The sequence below is a fragment of the Vespa crabro genome, chromosome 5 (assembly GCF_910589235.1).
Source record: "Vespa crabro chromosome 5, iyVesCrab1.2, whole genome shotgun sequence".
NCBI classification, from domain to species: Eukaryota; Metazoa; Arthropoda; class Insecta; order Hymenoptera; family Vespidae; genus Vespa; species Vespa crabro.
The window spans coordinates 6,386,267-6,410,919 of NC_060959.1; the positions used below are offsets into that span (position 1 = coordinate 6,386,267).

A 24,653-nucleotide genomic window follows, 5' to 3' on the forward strand; every position below is an offset into this window, starting at 1 on the left:
ATATATGTATATATAACATATCTGATTTAATTTTTTTTATTTGCGTTTACCTATACATTAATACAAAAATATATATGTAATATTTATAACTTCTTACTAAAAGATATGAATGTTATCGTAGTACAGTAAATGCTATATCTACAAATGTAGAATAGATAACTCTAATTTTTATATACAATATTGCTCTTTTTTATATTTATCAAAAATGTAATATTTATCATATAGGATCTAATATCGTTTAATCAATTCAAAACTCAAAAACTAAATTAATTGTATTATTATATATTTATACATTGTATATTTATATTTATACATATTCCTAAGTCGTCTATACTGATAAATAAGTAAACCAATTCTTATTATAATGCGGATGATGTTTTAAGGAAATTAATGAATTATGAAATGCAGATTTATACAGTTCTGGTATGGAACTTATTCTCATTAGATGTAACCACTCCATTACCTGAGAAATTGTTATTGAAAATTACTGTTAATATAGTATCAATTAGAAATTATTCGTATGTACAATTATATGCATGCTATAATAGAGAATATCTACTTTTTAAAGATTACCTGAGGGATTATATGATCCTTCCAATATTGTATATCAGCAAGCATAGCTATGGCTTGTGGGAATAATCTTGTTCTGACATGTTGCGAGGATACAATAGAATCTGCATCCATTATTATGCAATCCATTCCAGATAAACAAATAATAGAAACGAAAAAAATATCACAGTAAAATAAAATTCGTTGGTTATCTTCAGATATTTCTGGTATAAGTGCTTGAATACGATTTATAAAATCTATAACCCAATCTGATGTATACATTTTAGATTTCACTTCAGTTTGCACTCTTTGAACTGCTTGTAACAAATATAACTGTACACTGTAAAAATATAAGATTTCTTTTCTCTGTATAACATTATTAAGATTGTAACATAATTCATAATTATCACTCATTATATTATTTTTTTTCTTACCTGGGTATAGTTGCGATTAAATTAATTAATTCATTCATCCAATTCAAAGGCATTTCAAAGTCGTTATTTAAAGCTAATTCTGCTCTGATAATTATAGCATTTTTCAGTTTTTTTACGGTTGTTTCCCACCATACGTTAGGCGATGTCATTCTCTCTATGTGATCAACCGATAATGCTAATACTGCAGAAATATATGGTTTAAAATATTCTTGTGTTAAGTCTATTTCATCTAAAAGATTGTTTAAAGTAGTAGAGAGTAATGTACGAATAGCATCATTTATTGTTTCATTTTTTAAAGCTCTAGCATAGGAATGCATAATATTCTTAAATAAAATTACATTTGTATCGTCATCACTTAATAAATTTTTTATAACATGTGATAATGTCGTATCTAAAAATGGTTTTATTTTATGTGCTTGTACAGCTTCACAGAGAATTTCTAAATTTGCATACAATATTTCATGTTCTTTACTTTGTAATAAATCTTTTATACTTGAATCATTTTCAAACATTGATAAATAATGCTCAACAAAGCTTCTTGCAGACAATGATATAACTGAATGATGACATGCAATAGTAAGACTATATTCTTTAGCTTTATAGGATATTTCAGTAGTCTTATGTAAAAAATTCCAATTTATATTAGGCAAAGGTTTTGGATATTTAAATGCAAATATCCGTAAACATTCTATAGCGACGTTTTCGTTGAAAGATTTAGTCATATCTATACGTCTCAAATGTTCACCGACTACTCTTATAATACTTCTTTCTGGTAAGTATTTGAAATTATTTGGCTCTCCATGTGGCCAATTATATATGCCAGATCGAAAACTTTTAACTTCATTTGTAATAAATGAAATTAAAACATTACCAGCTGCATTTAAAATCGTTTTATTGACTTTTTCTAACATTTTGATCCAGCATGTGCTTGATACAGCTGGTATACACTGTGATATATTTTCTGGCGTATTACTTGAAGCTGATGTACTTGGTTGTGATGTAGTATCGTATTTAAAATCATCTGGTAAAGTTTGTAATGGAATATCTTCTAATCGATACAAAGCTATTGCTTTAAGTGCAGCCTCACTTATCTCTGGATCATTTTGTATAACATATGACCATAATATTTCTAATATTTCGGTAATCAAGGTATCATATGCGCTGTTGTTTCTATTTAAATAAGATGGAATATTTCCAAAGAGTTCACATAAAGTTTTCATAACAATTGTACGCTTTTCTTTCTTCATTTTTGGCGCTAAGACTTTCCAAACTGAGATAATACTAATAACAGAAGAACTACAAAGAGCGGAAATACCCTTAAGTGCAAGTGCTGTTGCAGCACTGCCATTTGTGTCTACACATTTATTTAATATTTGTGAAATAAATGGAGCAAGTTCTTCAGCACATTTCGGACGTTCTTCGCAAATGTGCTTGATTACTCTAGCACAAGTTACATCAGCGTACCACGATTTGTCATTTTGTGACGTTTCCATAAGTGCAGATGAAAGATACTGATAGCAACGTGGATCTTTATCATTCATCGTCAAATATAATTCGAGAGCGAAATATTTTAATGGCCCTTCACTGTGAAATAATGTTTGCAATGTTCTATTTATAATTGGTACATTTTCTTTTGTTATTGCTAATTCGGGTAATGTAAGAAGCAAGTATTTCGATTCATCGGGATCACGAGATTTTGATAACTTATGCATAATTAGTGGTAACATGTGAGATGCAAAAACGATTATTTCTTTAGTAATTTGCATAAGTATATCACAAATGTCTTTTGTTACAATGACATTTTTACTTTGTAAAAATAAACCAGAAAGAATTAATCTATATTTATAACGTAAATCAATTGGACTTTTTGATAATGCTTTCAACCATGATAAAATATTCGTTTCTGTTATTGTATTTAAAAAATCGATACTTTCTGTGTAAAATTGAATATATGCATCAAAATGAATTAATTTTGCAAATATTCCTTCTGGATGAGGATTGGTGGCTTCTTTTGTCCATTTTGTTTCGGTAACAGCTTTGTTTATTAAAGCATTAGCTTTAGTTAAAGCTTCAGCACATAAGACAGAAGGATAAGGCATCCACTTCAGGAGAGATGCTATTAACATATTTATCAATGTTATGTTGCATGACATTTTATTCAATATAAGTTCACCTGTAATTAAATTACGATTAATTAAAAATATTAGAAATTATATATTAAAACAAATTATGAATTAATTATTATTAACGTGCACTTACATAGTTGCAGAACATTGGCTAAGTAATATCCAGGACATATCACAATTATTTCGGACATTAATGCCAGTATAATATTTCCTGATAAATTATTATATTTATTTATAATAGTAGATATTGTATCAAGATTTACTACAGGGTCGAAGCCGTGTTCAAGGAAACATATACAAACAGATGATAATAATGGGAGTAAGGCTATGCAAGTATCTTTGTCATTTTTGGATAATGATACCATTGCAAATCCAAAAATTTTATAATATGTTTCCAAACAATTATCTGTATCATTTGTACGAAGCCATAATAGAATTTCAATTTGTAATTCTAAAGCGTTACTCGATTTAATTAATTGCCAAGCTTTTTCTTTACAACCATCCGATAAAGATGAAGAAGGATTGCATAAAATAAATATAAAGACCGGCCTTAAAATTTTTATACTGTTTTCCTTTATCCTAAAATAAATAATATATTATATATAACAGTTAAATGTTTGTCATATTAATAATTAATATATAGGATATTGCACGCACTGTCTATCAGGATAATTCATTATAAAATGCATTTGATCTAATACAGCTCGCCAAGAATTTTTTTCTTCTTTCAAAATTGAGATAAATGGAAACTGAGGCATTGGCAATTTATATGAACATTTATCTTCGGTAGCATGAAGTTTAAAATCCAATATCAGTAAATGACTCATGCTTACGGTAATTGCGACATAATTGCTAGAAAATATAAAATTATCCTTATAATTTATATATATAGATATTTATATATATATATATATATATACATATATATATATACATATATATATATATACATATATATATACATACATATATATATATATATATATATATATATATATATATATATATATATTATATATATTGTATATGAACATATAAATTTGTACATACTTTGTAGAAGAAACATAAGATATTAAAGTACAGAGAGCCATAGTAACAGATATTATTCCATTTTCTACAAGTCTAACTAATGCTTGACATATAGATGTACTAAGTACTTTATCTTTGCTTTCAAGTTTTGATATAAGCAGTTTATATTCTGGTATCTACAATAATATACACATTTTTATATTAAATAAGTTAGTTTACATTAGATTTTAAATATGTTCTCATAACCTTTATAACATCTTTTGATGTTCCATTTTTGTACTTCTCCTTGATTACTTCATAAAGTCTAGATACCGCCTATGGACAATGTATTGTGTATAAATTATTTCTATATGTATTTATGCACATATACTTTCTTAAAGTTCAATATGGTTTTATAAAAGTTTTAGTTACTTTAATCATTTAATTGAAATACTTACATGTGATATTAAGACAGGATTCTTTGAGGTTAATTTATATTCAATTACATCCATATTTTAACATTGATGTTCTGGAATTTTTCTTTTTCTTTTTTTTTTTTAAGTATTTTTTAAGTATTTACGCTATTACGTTTTTGATGTTATTTATGTTTTAAAATGCCTATAACCTATATTCTTAAGTAGAACGTCAACGAAAACAAATTGTATCTCATATCACTTTATTGAGAGTTAAACATTTCAATTTTTTAAGTATAAAAACAATCTTTCTTTCAAATTTATCTACACTCTCATCGTTACAAAACTTACCTCGAATATTATTATAATGTTTTTGTTAGGTATTTTTTTCACGACAATAAAAAACCGATTCGAATAGTGCGCATGCGTCGTACAGATCACGTGAGTCAAAAGCCCGCGCTTGCAATGTGCAAATAACGTTTGGCAATCATACGTCTTAAAGAAATGCAATAACCATTTATCTAATATCATAATTATTTTGAAATATTTTAACTATAAATTTATCAAAGAAGATGTTATATACATTGAAATCTGTCACACCCGGTAATAAAAACATTATTGAGATTTTTTCATATATTTATTTGTATGGACAAGTTGGAGCATAGTGCACAATATATTTAATATATAGTAGTCTGGGAAAGGGAATCAGAGTACATTCTGGAGTTTGAACACAATATCTTACAATTTAACGACAAGATGCCTGCATTTCTGTATTTGCTTCTGTACGTTTTTATGTTATTCGTATATTCATATATTCGAGATGTATAATATATATAAAGCGCGTAACGACTCACTATTTTTATCATTCTAAAAAAAAGGAGACGAGAGGAATACAGGTCCTTTTTGTTAATTGTGTTTCGTGTTGTTTCAGTCCACATATATATATACATACATATATATATATATATGTATATATATATTTTTTGTTTTTGTTTTAATATTCTTCTTTTTTCTTTGTTTCTCTCTTTTAACTCAACTTCCACTCGATGATTTCTTTTTTAATGTGTAATTATGCTACGTCGTGGCAAATAGTACTCGCTAGATTATATCTTTAGTCCGGAGATTGTCTCCAATTGCTAATTACATTAGTTTTCTATTAGACATTATAGTGGTAAAGGGGGGCGCGGGGGCGAGGACGACCTGTCTGTGCGTGGGCGACCCTGGATACGTCGTCATCGTCGTCATCTTCGTCGTCGTCGTCGTCGTCATAGTGCGATTAAATTTCTATCCCACCTTCCGGTAACGTATATGCGATTGCAAATGCGTTAGGTACATTAAGGCTTTTTATCTGCGAGGGCTGTGTTGTTGTTGTTGTTGTTGTTGTTGTTGTTGTTGTCGTCGGGTAAAGTTCACGAAAGGAAACGTTATTATACGATTGGAGACAGCTCCTTTTATCTTCTTCTTCTTCTTCTTCCTCCTTCTTTTCTTCACAATATTCTTTTCTTTTTTTTTCTTTTTCTCCCCCCGTTTTCTTCTCTTTCTCTTCCATAATTAGCGATTAACAATCTATATTAAATTTGTTTCAAAGCAAATACATTATACAGCCTATACAATCGGTAAGAACGTAATTTTGTCTTCCTTTTTTTTATTTTTTTTTATTTTTTTATCTCCGTTTAAAGTCTGGTGAAGAACTTAGGGCAGGGTCCAGGTACTTAGGCTATCTGCACATTTTCATAAAAATGTCCCTTTTTAAGATCACTAAAAGAGACGATATAGAGCGACTCTTTTATGTACTCGGGCCTCTGACTTTTTCGTTCGTTCGTTTGTTCGTTCTTTCTCTCTCTCTCTCTCTCTCTCTCTCTCTCTCTCTCTCTCTCTCTTTCTTTCTCTCTCTTACTCTCTCTTTCTATTTTTATTTTTTTTATAAAAATCACAGCACAGCACCAGCATTATTTTAAAGCCCACCCTTTTCTTCTCCATTGAGCACCCCACTAAAACTGAGGACACTCGTTTACAGTTTTACGTTTCCGCTACGTCTATATCCGCGCGCCTTTCCATTTAGCAAACTGATTTTGTTTTTATTCGTTCGATTAAAAACACTTTCCCTTTTTCTATTCTTTTCATTTCTCTTAGTTTCGTTTCTTTTCTTTTTGATTTAATTTGGCATTTACAACACACTATGCGGTTAGATAAAATTTGTCCGATACCACTGGCAACGGGTGTACTTTTTACCAAATCGATCGCGTCGCTCTCTTCATCTTATTCGATGACGATGATAATAAAATAATATAATAATTAATAACTAATAATCATAATAAAAGAGATAATAATAGTCGTTACTAAACTAATATTATGTAGTTTACTTTATATGTATCATAGTATATGTATGTGTAATACATTTTTTACTTTTTTTCTCGTTACCTTAGCATTTCTTATTTCTTTTTTTTTTTGTTTTTTGTTGTCCATTTCACGACGCTGCACTTCTTTTCTTTTTGTTTTTTTTTATTTTTTATTTTTTTTTTTTTTGTTAAACTGTAGTACAACGTTGGCTAGCGTTTATTTTTAGTAAACAAATAGCGTTTCTAAGGATCAAATGTACAATCACTTAATGTCATCCTAATTATTTAGAATCATTTTTTTTTTTTTACCATTTTAAATCTGTTCGTCGCTTTATCTATATACTTCTTAGACAATCGTCTTGTTTACACATATAAATCAATTAAATTTATTTTAATACGTAATAAAATTTTTCTAATAGATAAATTCCAGCGAGTCATACAATTGTTTGCTTTTTTTTTATTTCTTTCTCTCTCTCTCTCTCTCTCTCTCTCACTCACTCATTCACTCACTCACTCTCTTTCTCTCTCTCTCTCTCTCTCTCTCTCTCTCTCTTTCTCTTTATTCTCTACAAAAATCGAAGTTATGCATTTTCGTTCCTTTCATTTTTTTTTTACAGGCTTAAAATTATATATATTCGATCTGACGTATTCAATAATACGCAAACATGACAAACGCACACATACACACACATACACGGATATTACTATTTATACAATATACATGTATATACTCCACACGCACACAAAATAGTTTCTCCTTTTTTCCTTTTCGTTTAACGCTATCGTTCAGATTCGTACGCAAGTTTCCTATGTAACTACGTTCGATAAAAATTGTATCTTTGTCAAATGCGTACTCAGAGTTCAAAGGTCGTTAAAGTGGGAGGATATACTCGCACACCCACCAACGGATTTTTCAAATACATTGTGTTTTTTCAACGCTTTCTCTCTCTTTCTCTCTCTTTCTCTCTCTCTCTCTCTCTCTCTCTTTCTCTCTCTCTACCTCCTTCCCCTGTCTCATCCCTTTTTCTTTTCCTCCTTTTTTTTTTTACGACGATCATGCGAGAACAATTCCGAAAATAAGGATTTTAATAAGTAATCCTTTATAGTCTTTCAGTCTGACGAAATATATTTTTAGATTATTAATTTTTTCGCATTTTCATTCGTTTCTTATATATATATATATATACATACATACATACATACATATATATATATATATATATATATATATATATATATATATATCCTCCCTCTTATTATCTCTCTCTATCTCTCTCTCCCTCTCTCCTTTTCACCCTCACTTTTTCTTTTTCTTTTTCTCTCAATTATTAAATTCATTAAAATTTGATTTACTCGACTCACGCTATCGATAGATCTTTCTTGTTTGTGACTTATGCGATCTACGGACCTTTCCCTATTTTCACTGACATCTTTCATCCCTTTTCTTGCAATAAACGATTTTTCATTTCACGTCGATCGATAAAGCTTATCATCTCCTTTTCAATTGAATGTTTTTTTTTTTATTCCTAATAGCGTTGACAAAAATCCAATCGTTGGACATTCTCCAATATATATTCTTTTTTTTATCACGAGATCCATTAAGATCTATCGACGGAGATAAAGCTTTGTTGGTGCAACGTGAATAGAAAATTTGTTATTATGTTATATCTTTCATTCATCGAAAGTTAAACACGCACGCGCGATTTTTTTTATAGAATGTATTATATACTTTCGTGAGTCGAAATGATCGAATCTAATCGAATTTTCCTTCAAACTAACAAGCGCAATTAATAAAACATTCTCGCGTATCATTTATTTATTAATCTGTTAGATAAAAACTTTACTCAGTTCTATGATATATATTTTACATTTATCGCTTACGTATATCGGATACGACGACGATGCTTGTCCGAGAACGAGAGTAATAATATTATGTATATGCTTACATCATTTTATTTACACGTTATTTACAAAGGAAAATGTATCAACCATTTTGGTTCTGCATCGAACCTACGAATATACGTTCGTATTTATGTATGTATGCATTTATGTATGTATGTATGTATGTATGTATGCATTTATGTAGGTATCTATCTATGTACACGAAAAGATCGGTACACGCGCTTGCATCGAAGCTCGAGAAAGAATTAGACAGAGAGAGAGAGAGAGATGGGAGGGTATGAAAAAGAGAGAGAAGGGGGGGTCTACTTTCAATCGTTATGATGATACTTCGAGATACGATAAACTTCGACGAAAAAATTCAATTCAACGAAAAGAAATGATTCATCAATGACATTATTGAGAAAAACTCGACAAGATTACACTTATTCTTCGTTGAACTCTGACGACCGAGGCTGTACGAGGCGAGGATGATATATTCGAAGATAACCGAAGTTTGTCCAAGGGCTCTTCGTGATTTTAAGTACAATTTTATCAGCCTCATTACGACTGGTCCAAAGAAATGTGATTGACAGACAGAAAAAATGAGAGAGAAAGACAGAGAAAGAGAGAGAGAAATAGAGAGATATAGATATAGACAGAGAGAGAGAGAAAGAGACAAAGAGTCAGAAAGAGGTAAAGAGAGATATTGAGATTGAGAGGGAGAGAGAGAGAGAGAGAGAGAGAGAGAGAGAGAGAGAGAGAGAGAGAGAGAGAGAGAGAGAGAGAGAGAGAGAATGGTGTCAGCAAATAAATTGACTTGAAAGGAAAAGGATGAGGTGATCCTCTCGAAAGTTCCTTAGGGATTTTCCTTAGGGCTGTCTGCTCGCGACGGCACCGCTCGAGGCCGGATGCGGCGCGTGGTGAGTTTGTGCGGAGCTGCTTCCGGCGGTTCCGCCGGTTCCACCGGCTAGTACGGGACCGGGGGCCGCGGGTCACTTGGGCGGAAATGGCGAGATCACCGAGGCGGCTACCGCGGCGGCCTGCTGACTCGCTAGCACTGCCGCTGCAACACACAGAGACAGACAGCAGGCCATTAATTTTTCGCCACGAAAAAATTCTTTTTAAACCCTATTCTATTATTTTCTATTACCCTCCCAAGTTTCTTTATCAAGATTCTCAATTATTCCAAACTTTTGATCGATGATTAATGTATTTTTATTGCATAGAAATGTATAGAAATGTATTGTTTTTATATATAGCGAAAAGAAATTTAATTTTACAATTTAATTTTATTCATAGGAATTTTTATTAATAAGAATAAATTGTAGTCTGTGATTTTCAAAAAATAATTTCGGATAATTTCTTTGCAAGATCGATATGTGTCTTATCGAAGAACATTCGTGATTCTTCGTTGGTGATTCTTGCCAGTCCAGCCCAAGAATTCTCAGCGTTTAGTCGAGAGAGTTAGAGAATTTTTCACATCCTACTTTTTGTTTATGATATTATTACGTTAGAAGCATAATGATAGTTGGAAAAATAATGACGCCTTGAAAATATAAAAAGTTTCTTCACAGTTTTTAATACGGAATGTCAAATCACTCAAAGGATAATCGATCGAACTATTTTCGAATTTTAAGTGATTATTATTTTACGAGAAAAAGGGATGGACACGGAATTTGTTTATGGGTGCGCATATGTGTGTGTGTGTGTGTGTGTGTGTGTGTATTGAGAGAAAGAGCAAGAGAAAGATGGAAAGAGAGAGCTGGGGAGGTGGAGGAGAGAGCGAAAAAGCATAATAAGAATTAAACACTTCTTTTTGTTTTTCTTTTTTTTTTTAGCTTATCTTTGGAGACTGCACGAATCTTTACGTTGTTTCAATATATTTTATTCGTATTTTTTTTTTTAAGTTTTCTCTCTTTCTACTTTTCTCTTTCTCTCTCTCTTTTTCTCTCTCTCTTTCTCTCTTTCTGGCAGTGGAAAGCTGTATTAAAATACACTTGGTCGATTAAGTTTGTCGTTTGCATTGTGTATATCGCGAAACGCGAAGCGTAGTCTGTTTTCTTTTTTTTTTGGGGGATTTTTGTTTCTTTTCTCTTTTTTTTTCCATTTTTCTTCTTTTCTATTTCAATGAAACTAAATAGACGTTTATTACTTCGCTTAATCGTTGGAGCGTCAATATGATCATCGAAAAAATGTTGTCACTAAATGCCATTTTACATTATTTCAATAATGCACGTCGAAAAAGATATCGAAAGTAGCGCAACGCAACGAATCACGTGATTGTTTTATCTTTTTATTCATATCTATGATGATTTTTGATTCATTGAAAATGGAAAATGATGATGATTGGGAGAACGAATTACAATATGGTTGACACGAGGAGAATCTATAAGTTCATCATCATTTAACATGAATTTTTATTATTATTTTTTTTCTTTTTCTTTTCCTTTTGTTTAATCTTAACACTTTACCGACCGATAGCCTATTAATCGATTTTTTGTTGCCGATGCTTACCGACCAATAGTCTATTAATCGCTTTTTTCTCGAGGCTACCTAAAAATATCCTATCAATCGGTAGCCATGACGATAAACAATTGCCATTTGCTATATCATCTGTATTTTATTATTAGTATTGAGGTACATTGCTCACTTGCGTTAAATGCTTTGCTTCGTAAACTCTCACATTTTCACATCGTTTTTAAAAAATTTACCGTTCACAATGAGCGAAAAAAATGGTACTGGAGGAGTTTTATTTAGACGATTTATCAGATTGTCCTGACAGTTATTCAGGAAGTGATAGTGGTGACGAAAGTGATGGCAGCGATATAATAATTCAAAATCGGAGTTCTGTATTGCCACTAACAAGTAGTGATTCAGAAGACGACGAGATTAAGTAACATCGAAGACAATACAAATAACATTGAAGATGACGATGATATATGGTTGATAGAAGATGAAGCAATAATTTTGGAACCTTTTGAAGGCAGCCCCGGCATAAAAATTATGCCTAGTTCTACAGAAAATGTTACGGACAGCGTCAATTTATTTATTGGAACGGACTTTTTCGAGCACTTAGTGAAGGAATCCAACAGATATCATTACCAGATCATGCAAAAATATAAAATTCCATCAAGAGCTAAAAAGTGGACAGATATAACGGTAACGGAAATGAAAAAATTTTTAGGACTAATAGTTCTAATGGCTCAGGTAAAAAAGGACTTGTTCTACGATTATTGGTCCACAGATCGAAGTATAGAAACTCCATTCTTCTTGGAAGTCATGAGCAGAAATAGATTTGTGCAAATAATGCAGAGCTGGCATTTTTGTAATAATGACAACATTCCTCATAATGCACATAAGCTTGCTAAAATCCAGTCTGTCGTTGACTATTTATAGCGAAAATTTAACGATGTATATACGCCCAATCAACAATTATCTTTGGATAAATGCATAATTCCGTGGAGAGGTCGACTATCCATTAAGATATACAATTCGGCAAAAATTACTAAATATGGAATACTTGTAAGAATGCTGTGTGAAGCTGTCACAGGATACATATGCAATTTTCACGTGTACGCTGCTGATGGCAAAAAATTGAAAGATACGGTTTTAACGATTATTTAATATTTTTATAAAATTATATAAAAGCGTCAAAATGGCTAAAATTCTACTGCGAAATAAAGTGCGAGTGTATGGAACCATTCGAAAAAATAGAGGTCTTCCTCCATCACTACAAACATTACGACTTTCAAGAGGTTAGCACGAATTCCGTAGGAATCGTCAAATTTTGTTAGAAGTATGGAATAATGGCAGAAGAAATGTAAATATAATATCTACTATACATTCTGCACAATTGAAGGAATCCATAAGCAGAAGTAAAAAATCAAATGTTCCAATACAAAAGCCTAATTCCATCATAGATTATAACAGATATATGAAGGGCGTAGATCGCGCGGACCAATATCTAGCATACTATTCCATTTTCAGGAAAACAAAAAAATTGACTAAACGGGTGGTAATGTTTTTTATAAACTGTGCGCTTTTTAATTCATTTAAAGCATACACGATTTTAAACGGAAAAACTATTACGTACAAGAATTTCCTGCACAAGGTTGCACTTTCATGGATAGAAAATAATGAAACAAGATGACGATATATCCAGTTCTGCACTCACAAGGAGAACACCCAAATTAGACAATCCCGGAAGACACTCAAATTCCAGAAAACATAAACTTATAAATATAGTAACTAGCGATCAAAGTGTGAGACCCCAAAGACAATGTAGAGTTTGTGCTGTTAAAAAAAAAAAGTAGTAGAACATGTTTTGTTTGAAAATTTTGCAATGTTCCATTACATAAAGGTCACTGTTTTGAACGGTATCGTACCTTGAAAAAATATTAATTATTTCTTATTTCAAGTATTTCAATATATGGATTATGGTATTATTACATAATTATTAAACTGAAAGCTATTGTAATAGATAAAATAAATGTAATTTATCATTAACATCTTGAAAATAAAACATTTTATTAAATCTAATTATCCTATAATATATCCTATAATAACAGAAAGCGGACAATTCTGTCTGAGCATACGAAACGTGCGATGATCTAGATACTCCCGTGCGATGATCTAGACCGAAAAACAGCCGGCGTCAGGGAGAATCTGCGGATGAGCGGTCAGTCGGACGTGCGTAAGCTGTTGAACCGCTAGCGATCGGTAAAGTGTTAAGATCATGATCACGTTGCGTAGGCGCTTAAACGATTTAGAAAGGAAATTTATATTAATTAAGATCGTATAGCGAGATAATTACAATTAACTTTTATCATTTCTCTCTCTCTCTCTCTCTCTCTCTCTCTCTCTCTCTTTCTCTTTCTCCCTCTCTTTCCCTTTCTTTCTCTTTCTCTCTCTATGTATTTATATCCTCTCTATCTTAAACAACTGCTTTCACGAGGAAGTCGACCGTCGTTCCCATTTTCTATTGTTCGTAGATCATAAAAGCTTTACAACTTCCGATGTAAGTGCGTAACTCCTATCGTAGAATTTCGTACAATGAATTTTAATAATGTATCCGTTAGCGCTAGACGTAGAATATGCTTCTTCTGGAAGACTACAGAGTCTAACGAAATTTGTATGTATATCGTATATACATATATTTACATGTATATATATTTATATATATTTATATGTATATATTTATATATATATATAACACATTTCGTTCGAAAAATTAAGGACTATATTTGCTCCTTCGCTCGCTGTTCATTTATATCGTCCTTTTCCTACAATTAATATTATTATTATTATTATTATTATTATTATTATTATTATTATTATTATTATTATTATTAATATTATTATTATTATTATTAATATTATTATTATTATTATTATTATTATTATTAGTTATATTACTATTACTATTATTATTATTATTATTATTATTATTATTATTATTATTATTATTATTATTATTATTATTAATAATAATATTATTAATCATTATCATTAATATTATCATCAATATTATTATTATCATTATTATTACTATTATTATTATTATTATTATTATTATTATTATTATTATTATTATTATGACAATTACTATGATTATATACGAGCTTTAAGTGGTTTGTTATTTCTCATCTGGTTTTCGGAAAGTAGCACGATAAATAGTTATCACAGTCTGAACTATATACCTAATCCCTACGCACCCTATGACGGTACACGGCTTATATATGTTTCATTCTTATAACGGCCGCACTTATACTCCAATATTTTCAAAATATTCAGTCCGTTAACTATGCAATATTATTGTATGTATGTATGTATGTATGTATATATGGATGTATGTACTTTGTCGTATATTTAAAAAAGAGAAAAAAATGAGAAAGAAAAACAAGAAGATAGAGAGAAAAACAAGAAAAGGAAGAAAAAGAAAGAAAAAAAATCGTCAGAGATGTATTAATGATGATAATGATGATGATGATGATGATGATGATGATGATGATGATGATGATTGATGATGATGATGATAATAATGCTGATGACCACACGCACGTTCAGGATCGTCGCCATTTTCATCGAAGGAATCTATTACATATATTCGTTTATAGCTTTGCTAATAAGTGTTCAAAACGTGTCATCAATGTCCCTCCTTTTTTTCTTTTTTCTTTTTTTGGCCCTTTTCTTATTTCATCCTTTCTTTCTTTTCTTCTTCTCTATCCTTTTTCTTTTTGTTTTCTTTAGAAAAAATTGTTTGTCTCTTATCGATTTTTCGTAATAAAATAATAATAGGTCGGCAAAGGCTATCCAATAATATACGCGAATGTTTGTTTCATCTCTCTCGTAAGGAGAAGAAAGCTCTGGTTGTTTATCGTTTATCATTTTTCGTGCATTCCTCGTCGTTCTCCTATAGTTTATTTTATTTTATTATTTCATCTTGATTCGCTTGATTCATTTCCATTATATTTTACTTTATTTTACTTTATTTTACTTTACTTTACTTTATTTTACTTTATTTTACTTTATTTTACTTTATTTTAGTTTATTTTATTTTAGTTTATTTTCTTTCTTTTTGTGTTTTTTTTTTCCTTTTTTTTTCAAGCACCAATATGGTGTACACGGTTTACGCGCTCGGAGCGTGCGGCGGACGCTCTGCCGAAAGAGATTATTCTTTACCCACTTCTCCGTCTATAGCGCGTTTCGTCGTTTCTACCATGAAATAGATATACGATACGATTTTAACACTGTCGGTCAAAGAAAATTGTTCATTCCGTCGAAGCGCAGGATATATATACACGCGTGAGACATGCAACGCGACGAACAGTAACGTAAACTCGCATATAACTTTTTACCGGCCTTCAGTGATCCCTTTTTCTGATCGTTTGTTTTAGTTGTATATTTGTTTTTTAATATGTATATATGTACATATATATATATATATATATATATATATATATATATATATATATACATACACATAAGGCAAGTCAAAAACAGATTACAAAGTAATTACAAGATTACAAAGTTTTTACTCTTTGGAATAAATTATATTTCTATTCCATTTATCGAATTTAATCGTTGATGTTATCGAGATATATAGAGTTTTGTCTTTTGTGTCTGTTAATAACACGACTTGCCACGATACCTGAATAAGGAGAAAACGATATAGAGCACAGTATTCGATCAGATTTGGACAATTTGTTCTCTTATTTATCGCGAACCTAAATGATTCGAGAGCAGCACGTTTGCTTCTCGTTCGGAGAAGTGCGTAACGCTGTTTTGATCGAGTTTCAACGATCAAGTAAAGAGAGACACGGTCTCCTAGTAACATACAATAGAAGACTCGTTGGTCCAATCTGAGTTGGAGTTCGTTATCCGTTCTTTTAATTATCCCGCGGATCGCCGGAAGCCTTACTGTCAGGGTCTGACGAGAGGCTTACCTCCGTAAGGAGCGGGGTATTGTCCCGTTAAAAGGGGATAGCCTAATCCCACATGCGTGTGATGATGCGTGTGCACGTGTCTCTGAGGTGGTGGAGATCTGCTGTCCTTTCCAAGATTCCCGCTACCGGTATCGACCGGGCCAGATTGTTGCTGCTGACCGCCAGGTTGTCCTTGTTGTTTTCCAGGCTGTTGACCTTGACCCTGCGGTGGACCCGGCCCCGCTACCGAAGTCGGTGGTCCGCTAGGTGGTCTGGCAGGTGTTGGCCCTGCCGAAGACGGACTGGCAGATGCCGCGGACGTCTTTGGCGTCGGCGACTTCAGGGCACGTTCCTGGAGTTCATGGATCTTGTGCGCCGAATAATACTGATTCGCGTGGTGCTGCAAAAGATCGAGGGCCTTGCCACCCGGTGGACGGCTTAGATCCTCCGGTGCATGATACCTAGGCAACTGATGCAGGTAAGGACTACCCGAATAAGGTCCAGGCACCAACATAGGACTTAAACCTCTGTAAACTGGATGGCCAGGGTCGAAGGGTAGCGCACCGTAATGCTGTGGCTGCATATATCCCGGATGTATATACGCGTATTGCGATGTTGGCGGTGGCGGTGGTCCCTGAGTCTCCATCGTAGGCTTCACGCCTTCTTGCTTGTTTTTCGAGTCGTCGCTCTTGCCCAAATCCTGAGGCTTTTCTTGCTTCGGTTGATGCTTCGGACTTGGGGGTGGAGCTTTCGCTTGTTGACTTTGTTTGTTCGACTCTTCTTTTCGCCTTTGCTCTCCGGGATAAAGGTAATACCTCCTGTCATCTTGTACAGGACCAGGAGGTGGTGGAGGAGGCGCTGCTCTTTGACTTTGCGTCCCGTGGTACACGTGATAAGGACTCATTTGACTCTTCATCTCGATACTTTCCTTTAGTATCTGATGGTTTTCGTGTTGTTTGTCTTTCAAGCTCGGTTGTTGCGATTGTGGTTCCTGCTTCATCTTTGCCTTTTGCTCATGCGCTTCTTGTTCTTGCACTTGCTGATTTTGTTGTTGTTGCTGTTGTTGTTGGGAAATCGCTTGCGGTGGCTGATACGGATAACCAGGAGGCATGTAGCCACCGTAACCACCATAATAGTGCGGCTGCTGTTGAGGTTGAGGCAAGGGTTGACTCAGTTCCTTCTTTTCTTTCTCCGAGACGACGCTTTGCAAACTCGCCATCGATGGCATCTGCGGTATGTTCAAAGGTTTCATTTCCTGTTTTGGCGTGAGATCGCTTGGTTTCTGATCGACCGACTTGCTGTCCTGAACACTAGGCACCAAGTAAGGAGGTTGACCGTAATACGGGTACATTCCAAAGTGAGCAGGTAGATGCGTCGGCGCGCTTGTTTTGTTGTCCTTTTCTTGATTTTGTTTCGACTTGTCGGCGGGTTCTGCCTCGAGAACAGGCGCCGCATCGTCCGATATGTCCGAGTAGGCCGGACTTTGGACGTCTTCCCTCGCAGAATCGACTATTGGCGTTTCCAAAGGCGAAGGATGTGGACTTCCACCGGGTGATTTTTTCGATTTCTTTTTGTAACCTTGCGGCTTCGGCGTTCGCGGGTCCTTACTCTTATCCTGCTCTGGCATCAATGCCGCCGTAGGCTTTACTTTGAATTGCGGCATCTTCGTGTGCAGAGAAACACTTGGATACTGTTGCATGTGAGATTGTACACCTTGTCCAGGATGTCCAGTCGTCGGAGGCCCAGTTTGTAGACCCGTTTGTTGTGAAACTTGTCCGGTAAGACCTTGAAGACCTGGATGCTGACTCGCCATACTTTGCAAACTTTGTTGTTGCTGCTGTAAAGTTGGCTGCTGAATAACATGCGCTTGAGTTGGTTGTCCCAACTGCGTGGACAAGGGATGCTGTACGGATTGCAACTGATGTGCCGGCGGCAATTGTTGCTGTACGGACGATTGTAACTGTTGTTGCTGCTGTTGACTCGATTGCAGTTGAGGCGGTGGTCCGGTTTGTAACGTCTGTTGGGCTTGTTGCAACAACGGATTTTGTTGCTGATGTTGTTGAACTTGAGAAGGTTGAGGAGGTTGAGGTATATTGAGTGGCTGCGGTATGTTTGTACTGGGATGTGGCGAAGGCACGGGCCTGGGAGATTGACTTGGGTGAGGACTCGGACTTTGAGGTGGATTCGTCGATGTTATCGACGGTTGACTTTGTTGTTGCTGTTGTTGTTGTTGCTGTTGTTGCTGTTGCTGTTGTTGCTGCTGTTGTTGTTGCTGTTGTTGTTGCTGCTGTTGTTGTTGTTGGATACTTTGTTGTCTCGAGGAAGGCGGTGCCGCGGACGTAGGAGCAGGTAAATCGTCTTGGCCGAACCTTAAAACACCAGGTTTGACGATAGCCTTGTCCGAGGTTAAAACTGGCATAGGTGTCTCTATACTAGGAGAAGGTACCCGAGGTGGAGGCGGTGGTGTCTCTGGCGGTAAACTCGTCGCCGGTGGACTCGCCGCTCTGACAGGGGTTCCTTCCGGTTTGTCCGCTGGAGACTTCACCGGCGTGGCTGGACTCGGAGCTTCTATGTTGCTCTCGTCGTTCTCGGACATGCTAGTGATGCCCTCCTTCGTATCATCGTCGTCCGCGGAACCGTGCGCGTGACTCTGATGATACTTCAGTCCATTTATATGTTTGTACTTTTTACTACAATTCGGTTCGGGACACTCCAAAAGGACCGGGCTCGCCGGAGGCGAACCACTAGGAGGCGTAGGAGGTGGTGCCCGTCTTTTATTCTTCTCCTCTTCTTCTGGACCACGAGATTTTCTCTTAGCAGCTGGATCCGATCTCGGCGGCACAAAGGCAGCCGGACTTGGACTCGCCGCCGGTGAACCCTGAGCACCTCTTCGACCTTTTGCACCGCCATTTCGTAATTTACTGTGCACCGAACTCCTTGTCTCGGTGAAATTACTGAGATCGTTGCCCGGTGTAGAATTTGCTGCTGCCCGGCCACGTTTTCCACGACCTTTAGGTGTACGTGCGTCCAAATCGCTCGTCGGTGAATCGCAAAACCTTGGAGGTGCCCAATCGTGTCGTGTACAATCCAATAGAGTACCGACGTACGTCTTACCCCGCCACGTTACGTTCACGACCAATACACCTGCAACATAGAGAGTACGTCCCAAATAGTAACGATCGGTAAAGATTCTATTTTAAAGAATATTAATTCTTTTATTTTCTTATAATAAAATTACAACGAATAAAATCTATTACACATGTGTGCTTTAATTAACGATTAAATCTAAATGGATTAGCAATAATATATGGAGTTATCCGCAATGATCGCCGCTATTAAATGATCGAGCTCTTATTACTAGTTTGTAAGGCTAAATACGATATGACGTAGCAGTTTATCTAAACGACGCGAGAAGAAGAACGAGAGACGCCTAATCTTACTCGATGCTGGAAAAACCGGTTCTAAAAGACAGCTTGCTTCTAATATCGACAAATTCCACGAGATCTTTACGTATCGGATAATAAATTTCGTTGCGAGAGTTATATATGTCTCTTTAGTTTTAACTCAACCATCTACTGTCCTTGCAAGACTATATTTAATTGAAAGTATGCATGCGATCTTGGTACCTGTCGAATGAGGATTAGCTTGAAACGAGGATTAATATACCAGAAGGCCTGACAACTAATCGATGTCGGGATGTTTTTTAAAGAAGATGTGAAAGTTGTCTGGAATTCCATTCATATTACATCATTATAAATTCGATTTCTATTCAATCAATTAATAAAAAGTAATTAACGTTAATATTGAATTTTGTATACCTTAAATAAACAAGTTATTTAAATAATTGAAATTTCAGAATGGAATACCAATTATTGCTATCTCTATCCATTCACAAAAATGTAATAATACTTTTATTCGATTTACGAAAGATTAAACGATTTAGGAAAAAAAAGAAAAAAGAAAAAAAAAGTATTGTTATATATATATATATATATCGAATGCATTTTAAAATCTATAAACATGAGAACTCTTTTACGGTTTTCGTCGTTTTGCATCAGATATCACAAAGGGAAACACATAGTCTAGTTTTTCCCTGGCACGGCTCTAATCCCGAATCGTTTTCGAAAGAAACCCCGAGGCGCTTTTGCTTGATTGAGTCGTTCCCCTCGAGTCGTCTACGTCACTCCCATTTACTGCGAGAAAGATAAACGTATAGCACCGAGTACCGAGAGAAAGAGGAAGGAGAGTGGGAACAGGAGGAGAAGGTGGAGAAAGAGAAGGAGGGAATGATGAAACCGTCCATCCAACCCTCGTCACGCGTCTTTTCAACCTTTCCAATTCTCTCATCTGATTCTCCTCCCTCATCCTCTCTTTGTTTCCTCTCTCTCTTCGTGTCAGCTAGTAGCACCTAAGTGACTAAATGCATCTCCATCTACGAGGACGAGTACGGCAAAAACTATTGCGTGACGATGATGTACTACGTAAATGACATCAATATTGTCTTGTCAACTTCTTTTTGTATTATCGAGATTTAGTAAAAAAGGGAAGAAGAAAGAAAGAAAGAAAGAAAGAAAGAAAGAAAAAAAGAAAAACCATGTTCGAATAACTTTTCATGTAAGACAAGCGATGCTCGAGTTAAATCGAGGTGAATCGATTAAAGGGGTTAATGGAAGTCCCAACAAAAAAAAAAAAAAAAAAAAAAGAGAGAGAACATCTCTCCTCTTATCCCAGTATATATCGTGTTATACTAAACTTTCAAAACCACGATAAATCTTTCCACATTGACACTTTTTCGTACTTCTATTAAACTTATTTATTCTTATCGTATAATCCTCGATAGTAGATCGAAATGTACGGTAACGAAAGATGTCGAAAATATTATATAAAATGTATGTATATACGTACATATATATATATATATATATATATATATATATATATATATATAGGTCGATTGTTTGGTTACACTTCAGGGTGAACAAATCTTGGCGTACGATGTTGGAATGAAGTAAGAGTTTTGCCGGATAAGAATATACGACGTGTATATGTGTGTGTGTGTGTGTTTATATGTATGTGTGTATGTGCATTTGTAGGTATATGCGTAGGTGTTAGTGATGGTACATCCTCGCTTTGCTGGTAATATCAGAAAAAGTGAGGGCGAGGGATCGAGCGAGAAGGACGTAATGGAAGAAGGATGGAGGAAAAGGATTGAAGAAAGAAAAAGAAAAAGGACGAAAGGTTCTTTAAGGAAGGAGAAGAAGAACGAGGTGAGAGATACACAGAGAGCGAGAGAGAGCAAGAGGGGGAGAGAGAGAGAGAGAGAGAGAGAGAGAGAGAGAGAGATTCAAAGGGAGGAGGAGAAGAAGCAAAAGAAAAGAGATGGAAAAAGAGGAACTTGGAAGAAAGAAAAAGAAAGAAAGAGAGGACTAATGGTGTTCGGAGAGAGCCGAGGTGAGATAGAAAAAGATGAAGGTATAAAAAGAAAGAAAAAGAGAGAACGAAGAGAGACGAAGAAGTTCGCGATAAAAAGAAATAAAGAAAGAAAAGGAAGGAAGAAAGAAAGGAAGGAAGGAAGGAAGGAAGGTAGGAAGATGGAGCGTAGGGTGAAATCGTTCGCGGAATAAGGACAGACGATGAGAATACGAACGAGGGGAGAGGATACGGTCGAGGATACGTACGGGACTCAAGAGCTCGATTCAAAGGGGGCTTGCTTCCAATAAAGAGAGCCGGGGCTATGCAGTTATATAGAACTTTACGTCCTCCCGGTACAATCCCACGCGAAAATTCCCAACGGCTGGTGTATTTCTCCTAGGAGTAAAGTAAGAAGAAAGAACACATTCAACGTATGTCTACAGTTATAAAAAAAGTTATATATATATATATATATATATATATATATATATATATATATGTATATACGTTTCTGTTTTAGAGAGAGAGAGAGTGAGAGAGATACGCTTGAGTGATATCGACGAGATATGTATGTACGTGTCACGAGGCCGTTATCGGAGGTGTGGTCGATGTTAGGATCATACGGTCGGCTTCTAATCCTAATTAACGCGTTTATCGACAAGGGCACTCAGACTAAGGTATAGTCCATGTAGAAAACTCGTTTAATTACGTAAAAGAGAAAGAGAAAGAAGAGTAGGAAGAAGATGAAGAATAAGAAGATGAAGAAAAATTGGATCGTTTTATTGAAACCACGTTCCATTTTCACTTAATTAACATACCAATGGAATATGCGAACTCTTCTAAATAAAGCTATAATACAAACTAATAATATTCATAAACTATATACATATATATATATGTATGTATGTATGTATATATGTATGTATGTATATATGTATGTATCTATGTATGTATGTATGTATACGTAGGTTTATAAGTACGTAGCTATCTATTAAATGTAAGAACCTCATTTCCATTATACCAACTTCGAATAATATATACCGTATGATTACAAACGTGTTTGCTTCGTGTCAATCTAGAACCATCGAGAAGTAATTGATATGAATTATCGATCATATCCGGACACCGTCATATAGATTATTTTCTAGACTTTATTGAACGACGATGAAAAAAAAAAACAGAGAGAGAGAAAGAGAGAGAGACGAGAAACGGTTTTAGGCTATTACCAATTCACTTTTACGGGAATTCGCGGTGACAGGATGGAAAACGCCTACGATATTCGATTACTTTCGAATTCATGACATTCGTATAACGCTTATATCGTCATTTTTAGAGAACGCTACAGTATTATGTTGAAGTTATACGCTACATGTATTATCGTCGAAAATATTCTTTTTTCTTTTTTTTTCTTTCTTTCTTTTCTTTTTTTTTTTTTTTTATTTCTTTTTCTTTTTTTCCTTTTTACATGGAACACGGCGTAGGACGATAAAGCAATATAATCGTCGAATGTTTCCTCTCCTTTTATCCTTTTTCTTTCTTTCTTTTCTTTTTTTTTCTTTTTTTCTTTTTTTCAATGGATTAAAGACAGTTCGAGGAGTCGATCGATAAAGCGGCAAGAGGGTTGCGGAGGGAGATTGAAAGGTCATACGGATTTGATACCGTTTCTTGTTCAATCGTCGTGACTTTTTACGGATATTCCAAAAATAAATCAAGTCTCATTGCTACGAGAAAAAGAGAGAGAAATAAAAACATAGTCATTCAGGCATAGCTTTTGTCCTCGATTGAAAACTATGTTAACTCGTTGTGAACGAAAGACCGAATTTTTACGAAAGATCGATCGATCGATCGATCGGACATAGGAAATAAATCGAGATATAGCTTGAATTCGACTTCGATTACAAATCTTTTCATATTCTATGAAAAGGAAAGATATAGACAACTCTTTCTCAATTCTCCATCCACATTTCATCAATATTCGATTATTAACCTTATTTCTCCTCTTACTCTCCCGAAAAAAAGATGGAATCTTTCAATAACGCGTTTCCTTGATTAAGATTAAATTATTAAATCTTTTATTATTAAATTTCTTACTAATATTTTTAAATGATCAATATTTATATCGAAATATCAATAAGTAACATAAATTTGACAAATAATTATTTACATCGATCAAAATATTCCATATATACCGATCATATATATATAGCGATATAAATAAATAGTAGTATATTATTAATTAATAATTAGTCTCATATATCATCGACATATATAATCACGATATATGAAGTAGAGAAAATCGTCGAAATTAGATCTGATTTTCTAATATATTTGTCTAATATATTTTTCTAATGTAAATTCGTATAAAGTCAAAAGAAGAAAGACTGGTTAGATCTGTTTCGGTTAACATTTTATAAGAGATCGAAAAAAATTTTTGATATATCGCGAAAGGAAAATCGAATACGTTTTCATTGACTAGAAAGTGAAGGAGGGGGGGGGGGGCAAAAAAAGGGTTCCTAACTATCCATGATAATATCGAGCACGAACTACGATATCTCACAATTATTGCCGAGCTGTAGAAAATTTACTGTCGTGATAGTAAAGCATATACTCGTTGATAAGATGTAATAACAGTATTTACTCTTACTGCCGCGAAGGCGGTCTTCTACATAAGCGAATGTTTCGCAGGCGTTTTTGCGGCATATGCCAAGGAGTGACACATTTCCGATACCATAAAGAGAAATAACTATTTTTACGTCGAGTACATACATTCGAGTCTCTATCTCTTCTCTCTCTCTCTCTCTCTCTCTCTCTCTCTCTCTCTCTCTCTCTCTCTTTTCGTAGAACTCTTTGTGGGACTCTTTCAAAAAAATGTCAACCAATAAACGGAATTACGATGTACCTACTACGTCGTATCATACAAAAAATTATCTCCCTCGGTAAGAATACGAATAGAATTGTATTTTCTTTTTGTTCTCTCTCTCTCTCTCTCTCACACACACACACACTCTCTCTCTCTTTCTTTCTTTATTTCTCTTTCATTTTTTTGTTTTTTTTTTTTTTTTTTTTG

At 34.3% G+C, this 24,653-nt stretch overlaps 2 protein-coding genes across 16 annotated transcripts in view; both read right to left on the bottom strand.

Moving 5' to 3' along the window:
• Nucleotides 1-328: 328 nt before the first annotated feature.
• On the bottom strand, nt 329-5,010 carry LOC124424163 (focadhesin). Its single transcript, XM_046962834.1, has 8 exons — nt 4,576-5,010; nt 4,385-4,453; nt 4,160-4,314; nt 3,767-3,961; nt 3,243-3,688; nt 984-3,156; nt 574-889; nt 329-463 (listed from the first exon to the last, which is right to left on the bottom strand). Exons 1-8 carry the CDS (start codon nt 4,627-4,629, stop codon nt 329-331), a joined length of 3,543 nt encoding a protein of 1,180 aa, XP_046818790.1. The 5' UTR covers nt 4,630-5,010.
• A 138-nt stretch (nt 5,011-5,148) lies between these two features.
• Nucleotides 5,149-24,653, bottom strand: part of LOC124424162 (zinc finger protein 608-like) — a 202,324-nt gene continuing 182,819 nt past the window's right edge. For 14 of the 15 annotated variants that reach the window (XM_046962829.1, XM_046962820.1, XM_046962817.1 and 11 more), the window contains 2 exons: nt 16,196-19,321; nt 5,149-9,813 (listed from right to left, as the gene is read on the bottom strand). In XM_046962829.1, the coding sequence (XP_046818785.1) occupies nt 9,743-9,813; nt 16,196-19,321 (3,197 nt within the window). In that variant the 3' untranslated portion in view covers nt 5,149-9,742. The remainder of the gene's footprint in view (nt 9,814-16,195; nt 19,322-24,653) is intronic. The other variant, XM_046962830.1, reaches the window with a different exon arrangement.

What these genes read in the sequence shown, in the direction of transcription:
- LOC124424163 (XM_046962834.1), bottom strand. Translation starts at nt 4,629, where the DNA reads ATGGATGTAATTGAATATAAATTAACCTCAAAGAATCCTGTCTTAATA. An exon ending in ATCCTGTCTTAATATCACAT is followed by an intron (nt 4,454 to 4,575) that starts GTAAGTATTTCA and finishes CATTGTCCATAG; the next exon opens with GCGGTATCTAGACTTTATGA. An exon ending in CATCAAAAGATGTTATAAAG is followed by an intron (nt 4,315 to 4,384) that starts GTTATGAGAACA and finishes ATATTATTGTAG; the next exon opens with ATACCAGAATATAAACTGCT.